At 40.0% G+C, this 19612-nt stretch overlaps 1 protein-coding gene and 1 long non-coding RNA gene across 2 annotated transcripts; one reads left to right on the top strand and one right to left on the bottom strand.

Moving 5' to 3' along the window:
• Positions 1-33: 33 nt before the first annotated feature.
• On the bottom strand, positions 34-19610 carry noc2l (NOC2-like nucleolar associated transcriptional repressor). The gene is made up of 18 exons (XM_067525923.1): positions 19297-19610; positions 18730-18873; positions 18460-18643; positions 18145-18385; positions 17574-17664; positions 17368-17446; positions 17067-17177; positions 16850-16963; positions 16430-16618; positions 14935-15074; positions 12863-12974; positions 8964-9077; positions 6623-6724; positions 6179-6322; positions 3016-3129; positions 2717-2855; positions 774-872; positions 34-338 (listed from the first exon to the last, which is right to left on the bottom strand). Exons 1-18 carry the CDS (start codon positions 19314-19316, stop codon positions 217-219), a joined length of 2259 nt encoding a protein of 752 aa, XP_067382024.1. The 5' UTR covers positions 19317-19610; the 3' UTR covers positions 34-216.
• On the top strand, positions 9086-12900 carry LOC137139132 (uncharacterized). Its single transcript, XR_010916274.1, has 3 exons — positions 9086-10520; positions 11688-11801; positions 12525-12900. It is a non-coding gene; the product is annotated as an uncharacterized lncRNA (long non-coding RNA).
• Positions 19611-19612: the final 2 nt, after the last annotated feature.

Below are 19612 nucleotides of genomic sequence, written 5' to 3' on the forward strand. Positions count from 1 at the left end.
GTACACACTTCAATTAATTAGATAAAGAACAAGCTTGAATAATTTTTTTTATTTTACAGCTTCAATGTTTAATAAAATTACATTAAACATTTTTAACTGTACAAAAGTAATAACACTAAAGACTTTAGCAAGAAGTCCAGCATTATTATAGGTCTAAATGTTTTTAAGGTGGAGAGCATAAAAGTCTCTAAGCTTGCTCATGTGTATCCATAGATCTTAGTCGTCATCGGACAACTCCAGGTCCTCTATCAGATCCTCATCTCCCTCTGCCAACTTTATTAGGTCAGACGAGGACAGAGGCTGAGGAGCCTTGCATGCCTCTTCATCATCATCATCATCTGCAATACAGACAAAAAGCACTTAGTTTTCAGCAGCCAGAGAATGCATGATTGAATGTGGAGAATTTTTGTGCGTGAATTTTTGCTTTGGTCCGATTAGGAAGGGACACCCTGATTCGTAGCAGTTTTTGTATAGGTGTCCACAATGATCATTTATGCCCCCATATAAATTTGTTTGCACTGGGGCTATATGACATTAGGTAAACATTTTTTTATTAACATTATTCTATGTCAGTTTTAACGCAGGAAAACATGAAAAAAAAAACTGATTCATAAAGTTTTATCTTAATTTATGGGAAGTAGAGCAGTAAAGACAAATGTCATGTTTAACCCTTAAATGTGTTTTAAAATACAAAACGAAAAATTTTATTTTCAAAATGAAAACAAAAAATAAGCTAACAGTATACTCCTTTTTAGAGACTAGGGGCCACCGACCTGAATCTCCAGCTTCCACGTTATCGTCACTGCTCATGTCAGAAAGATCTTCAAGGTCATCGTCATCATTATCATGAGAGCTGCAGCTAGCCTTTTTACCTTAAGAGAGACAGTGACAAACATTACACTGACCTGAATTTGTTCTAGTGTCACTTTCTGCAGACATTTTTAACTGTGCGTTGGTACATTGTTGACGTCTTTGGAGACGCATATATGTGGGCCAGGTATCAGAGGCAGCTGGAAGTGTGTATTTCCTCCTGAGATGGAAGTGAGAGTCGATTACAGACGCGGCTCCTGCTGCACAAACACCCATGACAGTTTACTACCGGCAATTTCAGACATCTTATGCTCACGGCCTAAATATAGCAAATGGAGATAGCAGGCAGGTTCCAAAGCTGTGATGATGATGGGAAAGTGAGTGTGTGTGTGTGTGTGTGTGTGTATAGGCTGAAAAGAAGATGGGAGTTGTCTGAAATTATGTTGTGCTATCCTCAGAGTACAGCGTGTACTCATGGACAACTAGGGTCCATGGGCTTTGAAGTTGAGATGTGATGAGAGGCTGGGGCGTGAAGGGGAGAGAGAAGCAAAAAAACTTCCTCCTCTGTCAGATACACTGTGAACACGAAGGAACACACACACACACACACACACACACACACACACACACACACACACACAGGTAACGTCTTCTTTTAAAACATTAAGTACTTCCCTTCTTGTGTGGATTTAAGATGATAAACTCTCTTAGTTTTTGTTGCTAACATGGAGGTAACACAGACTTTAGAAGTACCTTTGAGACTGCCCTCATTTGGACTGGAAGACTTATTGACCCCCCCAAACCCCACACACACCAATCTAAATCATCCACCCCCTTCTCTCACACTCCCCCTCTTTCCGGGAGAGTGTGAGACCACAAAGAGTTCTGGTGAGCTGCCCAAAAGATTTTGGCTCTTCAAGACTGGACGACAAGGAGGTGGGTGTGCATTTATGTGCTATCATCAAGATCTGTGTGTGCGTGTGTGTTTGCACGTGTTGTGAGGACATGTGGAGGCAGCTGGTTAAAGCCCACAGTGCCAGTAACAGAGAGCAAGAAGGCTACGTTGAAAGAGGAAGAGAGAGAAAGAGGGAGGAGCAGGAGCGGCCACCACTGGCTGTTCCACTGCGCTGGTTTGAATTAGGAACCCCTGCTGGGATCCAAGTCTGTACTTCCTGTCAGGGGGTTTCAGTTCATGTGTGGGGGGTTGAGGAAAGATGAACGAGAAGAAGGGAGGGGGTGGGGGACAGAGAGCGAAAGGCGGAGGCCTGCTATTTGCCGGCAGCTGCCCATCCGTTTTTGTGGACTCTCCCTACAATGAAGTCCAGATGACCCCCTCACACACACAAAAATAAATAAATAAATTTACAAAAATCCCCTGCCACCTATTTTTTTTGGTCTGTGACCTTGCAGAAGGCTTTTTTCTGCTTTGAGTGTGTCACAGCGCAAAAGCTGTAAAACAAACTGCAGTTGTCTGTGACCTGTGGACGACCCCAGGAGGACGAGACACTTAAGGTTAGAGTATGAATCAGCTGATGGTTTCTCTGAGCAGGGCGAGAACTAAACTCTCTGATAAACAAAGAGATTTTCTCATGACTCTGACTTGAGATGTCAGTTTCGGTTCCTCTGAAATATCCTCTGTGGACATTTTAATATCTCAGTGTCTTTAGTACCACAGGTCATCTGCCCAATGTAGCCAAATCCTAATGATAGGGACTGTCCCGGTAACAAAGTAACAAAGAAAAATCTGTTAACTGTCATCACCTCTTAACTTTACCAGTGGAAGACAAGGCTGTAAACAAACACAGCCCCCTAGAGGAAAAGGAGGGCAGTACATCAATGTTACCACTGTGGTGAAGTGCCCTCCATTGCAGGCTTGTCTGTCAAATGTGTTTGAGAGTTAATCTACCTTTGATTTTAAACCCTGCATCATCTTCGTCCCCTGATTCACTGTCAGACTGAAACAGATCCTTGAACTCCTTCTTGTCCTCTGCCTTCTTTTCTTGAATCTTCTTGCGTTTGATTTCAGGAAGGTCCAGATCCTCCAACTTTACAAAACACAAAAAACAGCAGCGTCAAAACACAAGTCAACTTTGATGATGATAATAAAACAGAAATCAGTAATAATTCAGCCACAGATATTTATTGTGTTTAATCCTGACATGCACACAGACAAAGCTAAAAAGTCAGTTTTGGTTAGATAGTTACCCTGTCTTTGCCAGAGATCTCCAGCTGGATCTCCTTCTCCCGCAGTTTCTTCCACTGGCTGTAGTACCTGCTGAGAGGTGTCCCCTCCCCCTGGACCTGTTTCTCCCAAGCCACCTAACAGAGGACAAAGTAATTCAAATCTTAGTTGACGGTTTAAACGAGGCAAAAGGAGAGTGTTGTGAAGTATACTGTGTTTTTTAGGAAGCAGTGCTGTACTAAACACCACAGTAGATGTATATCTAGGGGCCACACAGTGGTAAAGTGGTTAGTTCTGCTGTCTCAAAGCTAGAAGGTCCCTGGTTCTAATCTACCTGCTTCAGGATACCACCTTTGTCTTTCTGTGAGGAGTCTGCAAGTTCTCCCTGTGCTTGTGTTGGTTTCCTCTGGGTAGTCCAGTTTCCTCCCACAGTCCAGAGACATGCATGTTAGGTTATTTGGTGCCTGTAGGTATGAATGTGAATGGCTGTATGTCTGGGTTAGGGTTATGTAGGATAAGTGGTTACAGATGATGGATGAATGGCTGGATGTCTAGGGTGGTAGTTAAATCCAGCCTCTAAGCAGGTTAATTCAGGCTCTAAAACAATCAGAGTACATATGGGTTTTCACTGCAACTTCACATCAATTAATCAGGAGAAAGATGGACACAGGAAACAGAGGAGCCAGCAATGATAGTCAGAAGATGTGGAAAAGGCAAACTTAAGATGCCTGAAAGCAAAGACCAGCAGATTTTCAGCTTTCCCCTTAAGGTCTTTATGGATGATATTGATTAGCTCCAATCACATTATCTGACCAACAAATTCAATAAAGCGGACAGACCACTGCCTTGTGTGCCCGTTAACTCAACACATTTACCACAATTTGCTGTGTGGCTATTAGGATAGGTGGCGTTAAAAAAAAAAAAAAAACAACCAACAGGTTAAAGTGAAAAATGAAAATTAAATTCTGAATTCAGCCTTGACAAACACAAAAAAAGGGGAGAGAAAGACAAGGGACACCAGACTGTGACCTGGATGGAGGCAGGGCATCATTAATTAGGCTAGCTTTCAGTTTGGGTAACATGTCAACAGGGGGCCGGTGACCGGAGGGGGGCCGTGGCCTTTTCTACAGCAGCAGCAGCGGTGGCAGGGTTGTCCCCTCTCCTTCGCCTGTGGTGACACCTCTACTGCTGCTGTAATGCCAGGGAGTGGATGCCATAGCGACAGCCTCTGCTGAGCAGAAGGCTGCGGTGACAGGGGCTGGCGGTGCCATGCAGTCTGTCTGCTGTACTTTGTTAATAAAGATGTGTGTGTACATACGCACACATCTTCTCTTCTAAATTAAACAGGACGATCCTCTTTAACTTCATCCTTACACGCTTTTAAATATTAATCACCAGTACACATCAAGACACTTAGTGACAGCAAAGTCACATAAAAGCATGTTTGCATGAACAGGTAGTATGACAAGAGAGCAAGTCAACACAGAAATTAGGTTCACACACTAATGGCTGCTCATTAAGGCAGAGGGGCCCTAGGATGAAAACCCCTAAGAGCTTCCAATAACCACTGGGTCATTCTGAACCAGACTTAAAGTGTCTATCGGCTCCAGGGTTCACCAGTCAGGACTTTGTAAGCGGCATAGCCTCTACCTCAACTGCAGCAGAGCCCCAAATAAAAGTTTCTAGTTTTATCTTCATCATGAAATAGTTCTCTCTCTGCTTCCTTTTGATGCTTCATGAGAACATTCAGATAAGAAACTACTTACGAGTCAGTGTTGAACGAACCAAACATGAACTCAATGATAAAGATTGCAAAATAGAGTTGGTATTCTGGTGGAGAAGTATGTATGCAACTACTTTTTGGACTTTTACACTCCGAGGAAATCGGGGTATATTCTTAAAATAACTGGGGGAGAAAAAAAAGTTTTTTAGTTACAGTATACTCCACTGGCAGCAGATACCTCCATCCTACACAAGGTGCAGACTAGACAAGTGTCTACTCTGCAGCCTCATAATGGGTCTTGATCTAAATGATTTCTGTAAATTAGACTTATTATCTTCAAAAGGTCTAAACTCTTGTGCTTATGTGATTGTATTTCTTTTATGCCACCGTACAAAGTAAACACAGATAAAAACCATGTCGAAAACTGAGGTCTACAACAGAGACAAACCAGTCCATCCAGGATGAGGACAACAAACAAAACAAATCATTGTTGGTTTAAGTGTCTGTATAGGAATAGCTTAATAGATGTATTAAGCAACTTATTAAGACTAAAACTCAATTCCAAATTAAACAAATGAAACCTAAAGTTTACATTTTTGTTTATACGTTGGACCAAACTCAACATATAACAGTGAAATAAACAAATGAGTGATGTTCACCTCACGAGCACTTGTAGCTGACTGTTGTAATATTTCAACATAGTCTGACTTTTGATGTGTGTGATTAACGTCTTAATGTTTGAGATAACAGATGCTGAAACATACCATGTGGTTTGGAAGGATTAAAATGTGTCAGTGGCAACAAGATGAACTAATAAGGAATCTTTCAGCAAATGATCACGAAATGAACTGTTTCAAGAAGTAGAAGTAGAGAAGAAGTAGAAAAAGTAGTAAAACAGATAATGTCATACAGGAAAACATCTGTAATGACTGGTAACCAGCACCCATCAAAAGATTTAATTTATTGCTAACTAAAATAATTATACTGAACTACAACCCACGAGATATTCTTAAATCCTAAAGGAAAATGACTCCACACAGGTTTTAGGAGTCAGTTAAGATAAATAAAAGAAAAATCTCTGCAAACTTCAAAATGATGACAGTTATCTGTTTTTTCCATTTCATATTGCCTCATTTAAATCATTCAACAAACAGAAATTAGTAACAATCAGCATGTAATGTATCATAACATTTGAAGCCCCTTAGGATTTCTCTTACATTTGATCATCTTTTACTTTAACTCAGTCTGACTTCACTATATTCTGTTTCGAAAACGGTATGATCACAATTTTTAACTCAATGTAGAAATTAATAAATTAGCATTAGGAAAGAGAGAAGCAAAACAAGAGAAATAAATGAATAGAGGAGGTGAAATGAGGACCCTGGAAAGACAGCCTTTAAATTTAGGACAAGACCGTCTTTTCTCTGCCTCCATCTTCTTCACAAACACAGACACACACTCACCACAGCAGTGGCATCGGACACTCCGAAGGCAGCCTTCTGTCTCCGTCCTGTGATGTGGCTGCTGTTCTCCTGTACCTTCTCCAGCAGCTGGCGCACCGGCTTGCAGTAATTGGCCACTTTGCATTCCTTCAGGAACGCTTTCAGCTGCAGCGACACAGAGGGGGAGTATGAGAAAGAAGGAACCAGTGTAAGCAGGGATGGCTTTGTGGTCGTTTCCCCTAAGAGAAACAGATTCAGCCCCACAAGACCTGACTCATATATTTAGAGAGACTCCAACCTCTGTGAGTGATTTTCTGTCACCAATTTTTTTTTTTGTTTACATCCCATCAATATAATTGTTACCACCTAAGTGTTCCATGAAAAGTTTTGTGTATCAGAGAAATAAAGTCATTTAATCTCACATTATTTGAGCCCATTCCAGGGCCAGTTTAAAGGTGGTGTTACCTGAATGATGGTGGGCAGGGCGAGCTCTGGGAAGCCAATAGAGCTGGCCTGAGTGTGAAAGTATTCCAGTATCAGGTCATACAGCTGGTCAATCAACCCATCCTGTTATTCAGTGGTAAATGGACACAGACACACACATGCACAAAGCATTTTACTTATTACAACAGAATCATGATGACAGCTGTTCTGTTTCAGACCCACAAATTTTTCAGATTAAGATTTTTTTTCAGATTTTTTTGACCTCACTGCTGGTTGTTTTCAGGTTCAGCAAGAAGCAGTATCAGTCAGTTGGCAACAATAAAGTGTGTTTTACATATGAAGTCCAGACAATGTCAGGGGTAATTGTCACGCTCAGACGTTGTCACGCTAGAAACTCTGATTTCAGTGTGTGGTCAGCATGCACAGGAGGCATGATAGAAAAATTAGGCTACAGGAAACAGCTGTTTAGAACACACGGAAGACTGTTCGCTTTTCATCCTCCTACGATTTGCCCACGAGCACACGCACATGATATGAACACTGCACGAGGGGGTTTGCACAAATTGAGGAGAATGTCAGAACTGCAGTGCATGTATGAACGAAGCTTAAGACTACATAGCTAGTTGCATTAAAAACTGCATCAGATAAAAGGTGGTCCTGTGAAACCTTTATTAGTGGCCACAAATTGCAAAGCGATTTGTAGCCTTTTTTCAACCTTTTCTATGTTGTACTAATACTGTAAAGACAATCAATTAACAAATCAACCCTAATAGGCCGTTGCCTTGCAGCTGCCACAGAAACATTTTAGTGTCTCATATCAGACATATCTGTGGTTTTTATTTTTGAGTCTATTGTGTTTATGATGCACACATTTGTGATAGCTTTTCACTAGTACTTTCACAAAACCAAAAGTATGACGTTGATACCAATACCTGCCTAAATATCTTAATTCTGATACCACCGTATAAACCTAAAAGATCAGGAAAAAGGGATGGAATAATAAATGAAAGTAAATGGAATACAAAGAGAATTAGGAATTTTTTAAAATCCTGACAGATATCTAGAAAATGCACATAGGAGAGCAGATGCTCACTACGGAAGTGTCTTAAGTGATATGAGATATTATACATTAATACTGCAGTATGCAGGCAAATCCAGCGTTTGAACACTAACACAATAGCCCCAGACTTGCAGTACAGTCATTTATAAATATTACTTTTATGCTCCATAAAATTGTGGTTTGTTGTATATTTTAAAGCTTAAAGAACTTACACAGTCTGAAGTAATATGATCTCATTAGACTTGGGTTTATGTGATTTCTTTCAGTTACCTTTAAATCTGAACCAGATATCACTTATTAATAGGACTTGAAACACCGCCTTTGCAAAGATCTATTCTCTACTGTGTGCATGTCCTAATCAACATAATTGACAGTAAATGCCATAATTTCTATTACAAGTGACCAATTATGAATCGATGATTTTTTAGGTTGTATGGATGACATGACTAGAGGAAATATTTATAGAGAGAGATGTTGTAGAGAGAATAGTCTGCTTGTCACTAAATCATTCACTGATCTGACTTCTACTTGGGGACATGGGTGTAGTGTAGCTATGCTGTTTATTACATCCACTAACCTGTTGCTTCTTAAAGCCAGCATGTCCTGCGCTAAGATGGTTTGCCAACTTGGACGTGTTTGCTCCTTTGGTTTGCAGCAATTTTTACACACTGGATTTGTAGTGCCTATCAATTCACCCTAAATGTCAGCTCCATAAGTGAAGTAATGACACGTTTTACGTAGTGATTTTTTTAACAAACGGTTTATGATTGGGGAGGGCTCTTATAGTTGCTGCCATGTCTCTCATTCAACATGAAAGCTACCCGTCTGCAGTGAGTTTGCAGATGGTAGGCATGCCTATTATACCTGCAGACATGCAGTGGAAACAGCATTGCTCACACAGTGTCGAAGTTAGCGCACTTCGACGCAAATTAGGAAAAAAGGCTCAGGTTAAAAACAATGTAATTTGCAAAGTACCGATCCAATATAATGTGGATAAGAACCATTTTAAATAGCAGGCTATTGCAAAACATTTCAAGGATTGATCTACCCAACAAAACTTCACCCCAGGTTACAGCAGAGAGCAGCAGAACAGCCCTAATGAGTTTTGGGGATAATCCCAGAAGGACATGCTGCAATCCTCTTGGCTGCAGCACTGAGTGTGGCAACTTACTACTAGTTTTACAACGAAAACAAGGGGCTTTGAGTGCTGCCCTCAATCTCCTCATGCATGCACACAGAGCAGCAGACAGCAACTCAAAAATCCAACAGTCCTAAACTAGTGGAGACCACAGTAATACATACCTTGTAGGCTTTCTCCATCAGGTTAACCTTGCTCAGTTTCAAGATGACAGCAAAGTTGATTGGTTTCTTGCTCATTCGTCCAGGCTTTTTATTGAAGTCCACTTGCTGGAAGATCTATTAACAAAAAATATGTTTTTTAGAGTAGAGAACATTTGATCTGGAAATGAAAAAACAAATACATAACATATTATAACATTTTTTCTTAATCGTTAATGCTCATGCTTTAGGATTTTGAGCTTCATGAACCTGTCCCCATTATTCAATCAAGAAAAAGACCATTGTGAAACTGTGCACTTAAAACATCAAGCAGATGACCTTTAGCCCAAAACTAGTCAAAACTGGTCAGAAAGAGGAAACGAGTATTTGTTTTTGCTCCTACATGATACAGTTACATATAAATTTGTCACATATTCAACTCGGTTAATTTTGTATAATATGTTGTTTCGGGATGTCTCACTGCAGAAAAATAAATAAGTAAATAACCCCTCAAAAATGTTCCTCAACGTAAAATTGCAAAGACTTTGAAGATCCCACCATCAAATGTATAAAATATGATCAAAATTCAGAGAATGTGGAGGAATCTCTGTGTGCAAGGGACAAGTCCAAAGGTTAAAACTGGATGTGTTCTACTTGACACTGCTGCATGGGCTCAGGAACACTAACAGAAAGCACGGTTTGTAAACACAGTTCGCTTTAAAAATCCATAAATTTAAGTTAAAGCTGTATCATGCAAAGAAGAAGCCATATGTGGACACGATCCTGAAACGCTGTTGTGTTCTCTGGGCCAAAGCACAGAGGGACCATTCAGCTTACAATCCTGCATCTCTGATGGTATGGGGTGCATTAGTGCCTATGGTGTGGGTAGAGGTTTTAGAGCAACATATACATCTAGACAATGTCTCTTTCAGGGAAGGCTTTGCATATCTCAGCAAGAAAATGCTAAACCCCTTACTGAATCCATGACAACAGCATGGCTTCGCAGGAGAAGAGTCCGAGTGCTTAACTGACCTGTCTCTATTCCAGACGCTCTAATAGAATACAAAGCATTTGGTGCATCACAAAAACAAACAAACAAAAAATAAATCCAGCAACAAAGGCCCAGGACTGCTGAGCAGCTAGAATCCTACATCAGACAAGAATGGGACAATACTCCACTCCTAAAACTCCAACGGGTCTCATTACTTCCCACATGTTTACAGACAGTTGTTAAAAGAAGAAGGGATGCTACACAATGGTAAACCCTGTTCCAATGTTTTTGAGATGTGATGCTGTCATCAAACTCAAAATGAGTTAATATTTTCCATGAAATGGTACAATGTCTCAGTTTGTGTTTGTTATTTTTACTTATAAATTAGTCAGTAGACCCTAAAGTCCTCCATCCAGGATTGCAACACAAATCGGTGCTTTGTTGTTTGTTTTTTTATTTAACAGAGGTTGCTCCATTTAAAAAAAGGCCCTGGACGTCACTGCCATATTTGTTTTGGCATAGGAACAGGAAAGTCTCTCTGTTCATAGAGGATATGCAGATTTGCCTACTTAAGATCATCCAGTCCTCAGGTGTGTGCTCCGTCCAGACTGTCTGTGTTTAAATGTGAACTGTCTAGACTTTTGAAAGCCTTTAAGGTGTGTCTCTACTACTACTCAGACCAGCATTGTCTGCTAGTGTCTCATCAGCTTAACTATACAGTAGTCTTTTACTGCCCAGCAACAGTTCAGTACTTTTATTGGCACTTGGTATCGGCAAGTCCTCAAATGTCAGATAAGAAACCTGCCGCTTTAGATTTCATATTATTACTATTAAGGGTACAGCATAATATGAATGGCTGTGCTAAACAAAACCTTTAAATTCAACAACACATACAGTGATGACTTATTTAAAGAAAGAAAGACAGAGATGGTAGAAAGTAGTATTCTGCTGTGACATTAGCTACAGCAGCTGGAAGTTGCAGCTGAAGTGGCTCAGATGAGCTCTGTAGCAGCAGCAGGTGTAGTTATGCTAAGTAAGTGTTAGCTGCCGCTCTCTTTTAGTAACAACTAAGTTACTTCGTCAGTTGTTTGTTTACACTTATGTAACTACAGCAATTTGTGTGACAAATTAATTGGACTGGCTGTCCCCTTTGTCGCCAGAACGTGTTATCACATAGTCATGAATTTGGAGCCATGGTTATGAAACCAAGTGCAGGTAGTGGTGAAGTCGTTTAGTGTCTGTTACAAACCAAAAGTTAAACTGGAGCCACAGATTTTAACTTAAGACTCTGTTCAGGCACTGTAGGGTCACTACGAGTGAACACGTTTCAGTGTGGTAAACCTGAGGCTGAGTTATTGTTCACATATATACATCTTAAAAAATAATTTACAGTTTTTTAATTTTAGTCTAATTCAGCTAATTTTTTGTAACTTAAGTAAGTTTGTGTTTTTTTAATTCACGTCAAGCAAAAATTGCTTACCCTACTGGCAGATATTCTATTCGGAATATATTTAAGTATATTTTTCTTGTAATGGGGCTGTGTTTGTAGTGCACATTTCCATTATAGCCTGTGAAAGTACATTCTAGCTAACGTGTGGGCTTTTTGTCTACAAGCTTTAGCTTTCACATCTGCCCACAATGCACAAGTACATTTCTGACTTACATTTGTGTATCTAGCTATTTCTGACTCCCTGTATTGCTGTGTATTTCTGTGCATTTGTGTGTGTGTGTGTGTGTGGGGTTGTTAATGTGCTCAGTGTGCAGGCAGAGCAACGCTCCTGGCCGGTGCTGTCTCTACAAACATAGGATGTGGTGGCGGTCTGCGGGGGAGCCAGGGGGAAGTGGGAAAGCATGGGCCAACCCTGATGCATGTGCGCGTGCACGCGGACACACACACACACACAGAGCTACTGAAGCAGGAAGCTCCAAATCATACACCCCCCTCGGAGATGTGAGAACACACACAGGCACAGAGACACAGAAGGAAGGGGCTGCTTCTGCTGCTCTAATTAAAACAGTAGCAGCGTACCTCAGCTTGCCTTAAACAAGGGGAACAGTAATGGAGAAAAAAAAAACACAGGAAATATCATGCGTCACAAATAAACACAGCTTGCTGTTGGGGGTTAGGGAAAGGGGGAGGGGGCTCTGAATGTGTGTGCGAAGAAAAAGAGGAGGGGAGGGGGCCATAGGCAGAGAGGATGTGGTCTGCACAGCATGTTAGGACCAGAGTGTAAACCACAACTGTGCCTTTATCGCTTCGGTCAAACTGCTGCATGTGCACACACAGACGCAAACTTACTTACACACACACACACACACACACACACACACACACACACACACACACACACACACACACACACACACACACACACTGACCACTCCCAGCGGGCCGAGCTAGTCGCTGCCGCCAGCACATTGCTCTCTTCCGGGAAACCACAACACCGCCCCACAGTGTGCACAAACACATTCTCCACACAAAAGAGACTCAACACCTGACCTGAAAATGTTGTCAGTTGGTGACCTGTGATTCGTCTGATAACAAAGGTGTCTCTGTCTCTCTCTCTCTCTCTCTCTCTCTCAAACACACACAGATCTACCCCTCGATGTGTTTCCTCCTGAGCTCCTTCAGTTGTGGCCGTTGAGACCAGAATGTATTTCATATGCCACTGACGTTTTTCCACAGTAAACCACTGACGGAACATTTCATCACATCTACCTTTGCACTCTTTCCATCTGAGAAAGAGACAATCAACTGGGTGTTTTCTCTGTATTTGTTAAAAATTAAATGCTTAATTTGTTCCAATAGTGTTTTTGTGTGGGAAAGTCTTCAAATCAGACTTCTGGAAACATTTCCATTTATTTAACTCTCAAGCTGCACTGGTCCTTTCAATGCAAACAGTGGGTCCTGGAGATCAAGATCAAGTCTTACCTCTAAGAGGAATGGAAGAACCGGTGCAAATGTGTTGGTGCTGCTAGACAGCAGGGTGAGTGCTCTGCAACAGTGCATCCTCAGAGGGTAATATCTTTGTGTTGGCACCAATCTGATCAGAAAGAAAAAACAGTGGTCAATGTCTCCACCTGCTGTTGGTAAACTGTATTGGGACATGGTGGATTAACACAAATAACTGATATTATGTGATAGTGGATTAAAAAAAATTAATGCCAGACAGAAAACTAAAGGGTAACAAAAAATGTCTGATATCAGTCATACTTTCACAGTATGACAAATCCAGTTAATCCTGTACAGGATGGTTATACAGGATTATCCAAAATAAATGCTTGAAAGTATATCCACATGTATTTTCTGCAGTGCAGTTATCGCAATGTATGAACAAAGCAACTTATTTCCTCAACTTAGTGGCTTTACCAATAAATGAGGATTTATTAAACCTGTATTTCAAAAAAGGCTTCTAATATGCATGTGTTGCTTAAGGTACAATAAAATAAAGGCAATCAAATTGACTAGAATTGCCGGGAACATTGCTGGGAAGAAATAGATTGTGTCACATTGGCTGCGTTTACATACACTTAAGTAACTGGGGTACTCTAGCTTTCTCGGGTAATCTGGGAACGGCATTTACATGCATTTAAAAAAGACTTGGTTACTGGAAATCTGTGTATACATGCAGCAGAAGAGTAACCTGTTTTTTCCTCCACTTATGACTTATTTTGAAATCCCTGTACACAAATTTTAACTGTACAGTGACAGAAAACAATGCTTTCTGACTTTTCTTTTTTGTGCGTTTGTGCTGCAGCAGAGTGACAACGCAGAAGTAAGAAAAGGGACGAAAATGGGGATACATGCACCTGTTCCAAGATGGGAACAAACTGTATTTAAATAATCCACAGGGGAAAGTGACTTACTTTTATTTACACGAGGCACTTTGTGTTAGTTACATTTTCTGTAGGACTTTAAACAACGATGCAGCATTAGTAATGATCTCTCCTTCATTTACTCAGCTTGTTGTTTCTGTCTGCAGCCATTTGTTATGCAAATGCACAGTTAGATAAAGCCAAAAGAAACCCGGCAATGCGTATTCATTCATATAGTATAGTCATTTTCTCACAGAAATCTTTTTTTCCTTTCAGCTTATCCTGTGACTTCAGGTTCACCACAGCGGATCATTGTCCACATGTTGATTTAGCAGTTTTTACGCCGGAGGCCCTTCCTGACGCAACCCTCCCCAATTTCTACTGGGCTTGGACCTGCACTGCACACCTGGGGATGGGAAAGGGCCTTTGGGGGTTCAGGGTCTTGCCCAGGGGATTGAACCACTGACCCTGTGGTCCGTGGATGACTGCCTTTACCAAGTGAGCTCCAGCCGCCCTATTCTATGACAGAAATCTACCTGGGCAAATCAGGGTTCCCAAATTCTCTACCCTGATTTCAGAAACAAGCTTTACCGTTTTAACGACAGTTAAGGAATCAGCTTTGCAAAAAAGGTTACTTAAGACCACGTAAACACACTGAATTAATTAATTAATTAATCAATCAATCAGATGTAGTTATTTTAACAAATACAATTAAATAATTTTTTTAATTTGATGGGTGATGACATTTTGTTTACATCTGACATAACTTGTGGGTTATTCAATTTGATGAACAAAACAAGATCTGCCACCATTTAGATAATTCATTCACAGCTGTAAATGTGAAATATTTTTTCAATTCAAAATGTAAAACAAACCATTAAGCAATTTAGAAAATAAAAGAGATTAATCATTAATAAACAATTTGTTGCAACATTATGTTTAAGAATATAAGATTTAATGTAAAGCTATGTCATTGCTTGCAAACAAACTCACGTCTAAATAAAAAAGCATAATCACTACAGAAGTCTTAAAATAAAATTGTCTGTAACTAAAAGAAAACTGCTTCATATTACAAACTACAGTTTAATATTCACCCAGAAGAGGAATAAAAATGCTTCTTGGGATATTGTCACTGTGTAAAGACTGCAATCTAAGAACTTTAATCACATTGCATTTAAATATACTCACTTGATGGTGCCAATGATGACCTGGCAGAGTGGATAGATGAGAGGCTGGAGAACATCACTGGGGTGCAGTGTGCTGAGGACTCGGCACCAGAGGTACAGACAGTGGATATACTGCCAGTTATAAACTGACTGATATGTTTCCTGACCAGCACAGATGGGCAGAGTAAGTGTCGAGACATTAATGCTTAAAAAGACTTGCAATCTTGATAAGACCCGAACTGAGTGAATATTCAATTATGTGCTAACTTGTGCAATTAATACCAAGAAATGAACATAATCCAGTGTTGCCCCTAGAACAGTTTTCACATAGAGATTTTTTCACAAGAAAAATGTAGTTATTTCTTTCTTCTGAAGCACTTTAGGTAAATACCATTTAGAAGTCAGGTAAAACATGGTGAGTATTAATAAGATGACTTTATGGCACGCAAATAATTTCTCCTGTATACCTCACTGGACGCCTCAATTAAAGCCCTCCAGGATGTTCCTCTTTTTAACAGCTGTTTATGCTGATGGCAACAACAGAATATTACTACCAATCCCCATTATATCAGTTATGAAAGACAATGTACAATTTGCCATTTTTATAAATACCACTGGTAAATAACAGAATAAATTTAACACATTTTTATTTAAAACTTTGTTTTAAATTTATAAAAAAATCAAACTGGAACTTTCCGTGGCTAATCTGATACCAGATTCAAACATCCCAACAATATAATTTACTTTTGCTTATGCGCAAACTTGGTTTCACAGAACAAAATAATATTGCCAAACCTGCCTGCTCTGCATTGTCAACATTCCATTCATCCTGTTTCAGATCTGTGCATCTGTCTGATCATGGGCCACATACACACACTGATTTATGGATTTGTTCTCGCTACTGCTGCTCCCTCTTTCTAATCACTCACTGTATCACCCTTTCTCTCGCTGGCACCGAACAGGATAGAAGAGGGCAATTAAACGGTGCATTTACAGAGAGCAAGAGACAAATCATTCAATCTTTATTGAGTCAAATGTGCCTATCTCCAGGTATTGGCTGGTTCTCAGTCTTCATGTAAAAGGGGAGTGGATGAATGTAGGACTGGCAGTGAAATTTGGCCACATGATCAAGAAGGATGGCTCGCTGATATTTCACGCCTACGCATGAGATGTTAAAAAGACACGAACTGGCCGTGAACATAACATCCCTAGATTTAAAAACAACTTTGACTGTCATCTACTGCATGGCAGGTGGTCTTTCCATGCATGTACTGTTCTGGGGGTAACACTGTCATCCTATCATTAAGATACCAGAAAGTGCCTTTTTGCTTTTCTTTAAAGCTATGCATTAGATGTTTAGATGCATGTTAATATTTTAAAGTAAAACTTTTTTTTTTTTAATTTACTCATAAAACATTTCTATTCCTGAAAATTACATTTCTGTGCATCTTTATCTTTAAGCAATAAAGCCGCTCTATTCTTTTCAGCACATACTGTCCACACAATCAAACACCAACCTTCTTCTTCATGGTCATGGCATTTCTCAGATGGATGGCTAACTGCCTGATATAGATGAAGGCATGCTGGTAGGTGACCTGCGTGTCCAAGGAGTACATCTCTGTTAGTGTTCGCTGCATGAAGTTGATCATGGGAAGCACATTGGGAGACGTGAACTTGCAGTTTTGCACGTAGGAAATGTACATTTGCTGCAGAGAAAGAAAAACTCCATTAGTGAAATTAAAAATGCTCTAGAGAAATCAACTCTGCACTGGTTATCTAGGTATCAAAGTGTTTAAAGCAGTAAACACCAATCAATCAATGAATAAATCAATCAATCAATCAATAAGATCCTCAACATTCTGTTGTGTCATATTTAAAACCAAGGTACTTCCAGGAAAGAAATTTTTGTGCCAATTGTTAGTCTGCATTTAGCTCACCTTGAGAATAAGATTAAGGTATGTTTCCTGTTTGTGCCTGCAGATTTTGTTGAGTGCCAGGAAGGCAAGAACCCGACTTGTTTCCTCCCCTGTACTCCACTGTTTAAGCATTTGCTATATACAAAAATGTGAGGATTAAAAGAAAGGTACATTATTATTTGGATTTTACAGTAAATAATTAAGCATCACATAATACACCTTCCTATACAGGCCTTACCTTAACCAGGTGACGACACTGTTTGGGTAGGCAAAGGTAATAAGGTATAAGTTGGTTAACATGCCGCAGGACAGCGCAGATGACTGTAGCCTCTGTTAGACAGGATAAGAGCTACAAGTGGCAAGAGAGACACCAGACGTGTTAAGGGAAAGGATTATTAAAGGTTGTTTTCAGGGTGCAAGAGGATCAAAATATCAAAATACTCTCAACTGCTCTGCATCAGAAACAGCCTTCTGTATCAACTGCACATCATGACATCTACTTTACCACAAACAGAGCCAGAAGTAACAGCAAAACAAACCTGAACTAATCCACTGAGATACATCTTGATGTCTATCTGAGTCTTCTGCCACTTTGGACTAGATGAAGGAAGCACCAATCTGGGAAAATCACACAGGTAAAGAAGTGAGGGAAGTGAACCATATTTCCATTTTTTCCATATGTCACCTCTTGCTGACATTAATTATCACATAAGGTGAGATCAGCAGTTAAACATCCACTTTATACCTTTTCTGAACTTTGTCTGGCTTCAGGTTAAGCATCCTCTGTAGGGCCACATAAACATCTCTCATGCAGAACAAGACCAAGGCATTGAACACTGCATACAGGACACGAAATATTAACAAAATTACAAGTACAGTATTTTATTTGGTTATTTGTGTAACCAAGTGTAAAAACAAACAATACCATCACTGCCTATAGTTCATCTTTGTTAATAATATGCAAGTATAATTTTAAACATATTATAGTAAACGTATTAGGCCGGGACAACACTATCACGTAGTGTATGTTTATTTCAGAGGCTGTAGCTTTTGTGCTGTTAAAACTCCACAGCAGTGCCTCACTAATATACTTAGGACAGACAAATTCATAATACAATTATTGTACAGTATCAAAAACAATGACACCGTTCAACCAACACCTCTGATATTTTTTTCAGAAAGCAGAGAAGCAGAACATGTATTGTTTAGCCCATTGACAACTTGTATTAAGACTTCTATGTTCGACTACTATTTTTCTTTTAGTTAGATAGCACAGCTTAAAACATCACATCCTAGACATAAACATGAGATCCTACCTGAACTGTCAGCCACTTTGTATCGACACTGGCTCCCTCCTTCACCCTTAGTTGTAGCGACAGCGGCCTTAAAGGCCTGGGTCACTTCTCTAAAGAGGCGAGTTGTGGGTTCCTTCTTCATTGCAGCTTTCCAGTCTACAATCATTTTGTCTGTGACCTTGATAGTCTCCACGGCCCTCTTGGATTTTTTTGAGCCTTTCTGATCGTCCTCTTCCTCATCATCTTCACCTGAACTGGCTTCCTACATTACAAAAGTGCTGAATTTAACAGGAGAACCTGCAACCTTTAACTCACACAACCCAGCAGCTTGCTTACCTCCAGTCTGGATGGCAATCTGTGGTACTTTTTCTCATCCTCATCCTCAGAGCTGTCTGTATCATCAAAGTTTAGGAGTGTTTGGTCATTCTCCTGCAGAAATTTGTAGAACTCTGGATCATTGTTCTTTAACCTGGACAGCTGTTCCTTATGCTCAGATGCTTTACCTTTCTTCTTATCAGCACTATAAAAAGAAATTCAAGAGATTTGATTTATAATCATCAGAACAGTAGCACAGCATGTCAGAGTTAACCGGATCAAAGCACTCACATCTTTAAGGTTGCAGAGAGTAAATCTTTCTTTTTGTTCTTCTTAATTCCATTTTGTTCAGGGGTTTCTTCTTCAGATTCACCCTCACCTGAAGAGTCAAATCCTGACAACAGGAACTCATCCACACTGAGGTCTTCTAATTTCCTACAAAAAAGACACAAATTCAACAGATAAGATAACCTGACCAACATGCTTAGGAGAGTATGTTATGCATGGTCTACAATTTACAGCATTAATTAAAACTGTATTGCTTGGCTGAGGACGTCTCGGTTATACGGCTAGCTGCAAACTTTTCCTTTAATATTCGTGTAGAAGGCGTGTTCAACAAACAAACCAGTAAACATGTAGATGAAAACTGCTAAAAAGTACCACCACCCAATACCAAGCTAGCATTCATAGCATGGGTTACTAAAACACATTCGCACGGCTTATTAGCTAAAAGCAAAAGCGAGTCAAACTAACCCGGCAAATTCACCAAGTGGACCGAAACAACACTAGCGTTAAAAAAAAAAACATTCTTGTAAACGAGGGAATAAACACCCCGTTGTAAAGCAAATAGTCCCATACCTTGTCTGCTTCGTTGCCATGCTGGATCCAAAACGTGACAAACCTCTTTACCCACAATCCCTCGGTGTAAATCGAAATAATTGGTTTTATGTTTCTCGGGTCCTAAGCCGCAACGCTAACAGCGTTGACAATTGTTAGAAAAGAGGGACCGTTTTGTTAATACAACACTGTAGGCATATTTTATCATACATCCTGTGAATGAGTGAGAGCATTAAAGTCGCACTTGGTTAACACACGATGAATGAAAAACGGACAGTCAGCGAGCACGAAAACCATGAAATTTCAGTCTGCTCTATGTGCACAAGAAGAAGCAGTG

The sequence above is a fragment of the Channa argus genome, chromosome 13 (assembly GCF_033026475.1).
Source record: "Channa argus isolate prfri chromosome 13, Channa argus male v1.0, whole genome shotgun sequence".
Classification (NCBI taxonomy): domain Eukaryota; kingdom Metazoa; phylum Chordata; class Actinopteri; order Anabantiformes; family Channidae; genus Channa; species Channa argus.

Bases quoted from the DNA above. Each gene is read 5' to 3' on its own strand.
- noc2l (XM_067525923.1), bottom strand. From the start codon at position 19,316: ATGGCAACGAAGCAGACAAG. The intron at 17,178-17,367 runs GTTTGTTTTGCT...TGCCACTTGTAG, and splicing joins ATCTCAGTGGATTAGTTCAG to CTCTTATCCTGTCTAACAGA. The intron at 2,856-3,015 runs GTAACTATCTAA...TGTTTTGTAAAG, and splicing joins AGATCTCTGGCAAAGACAGG to TTGGAGGATCTGGACCTTCC.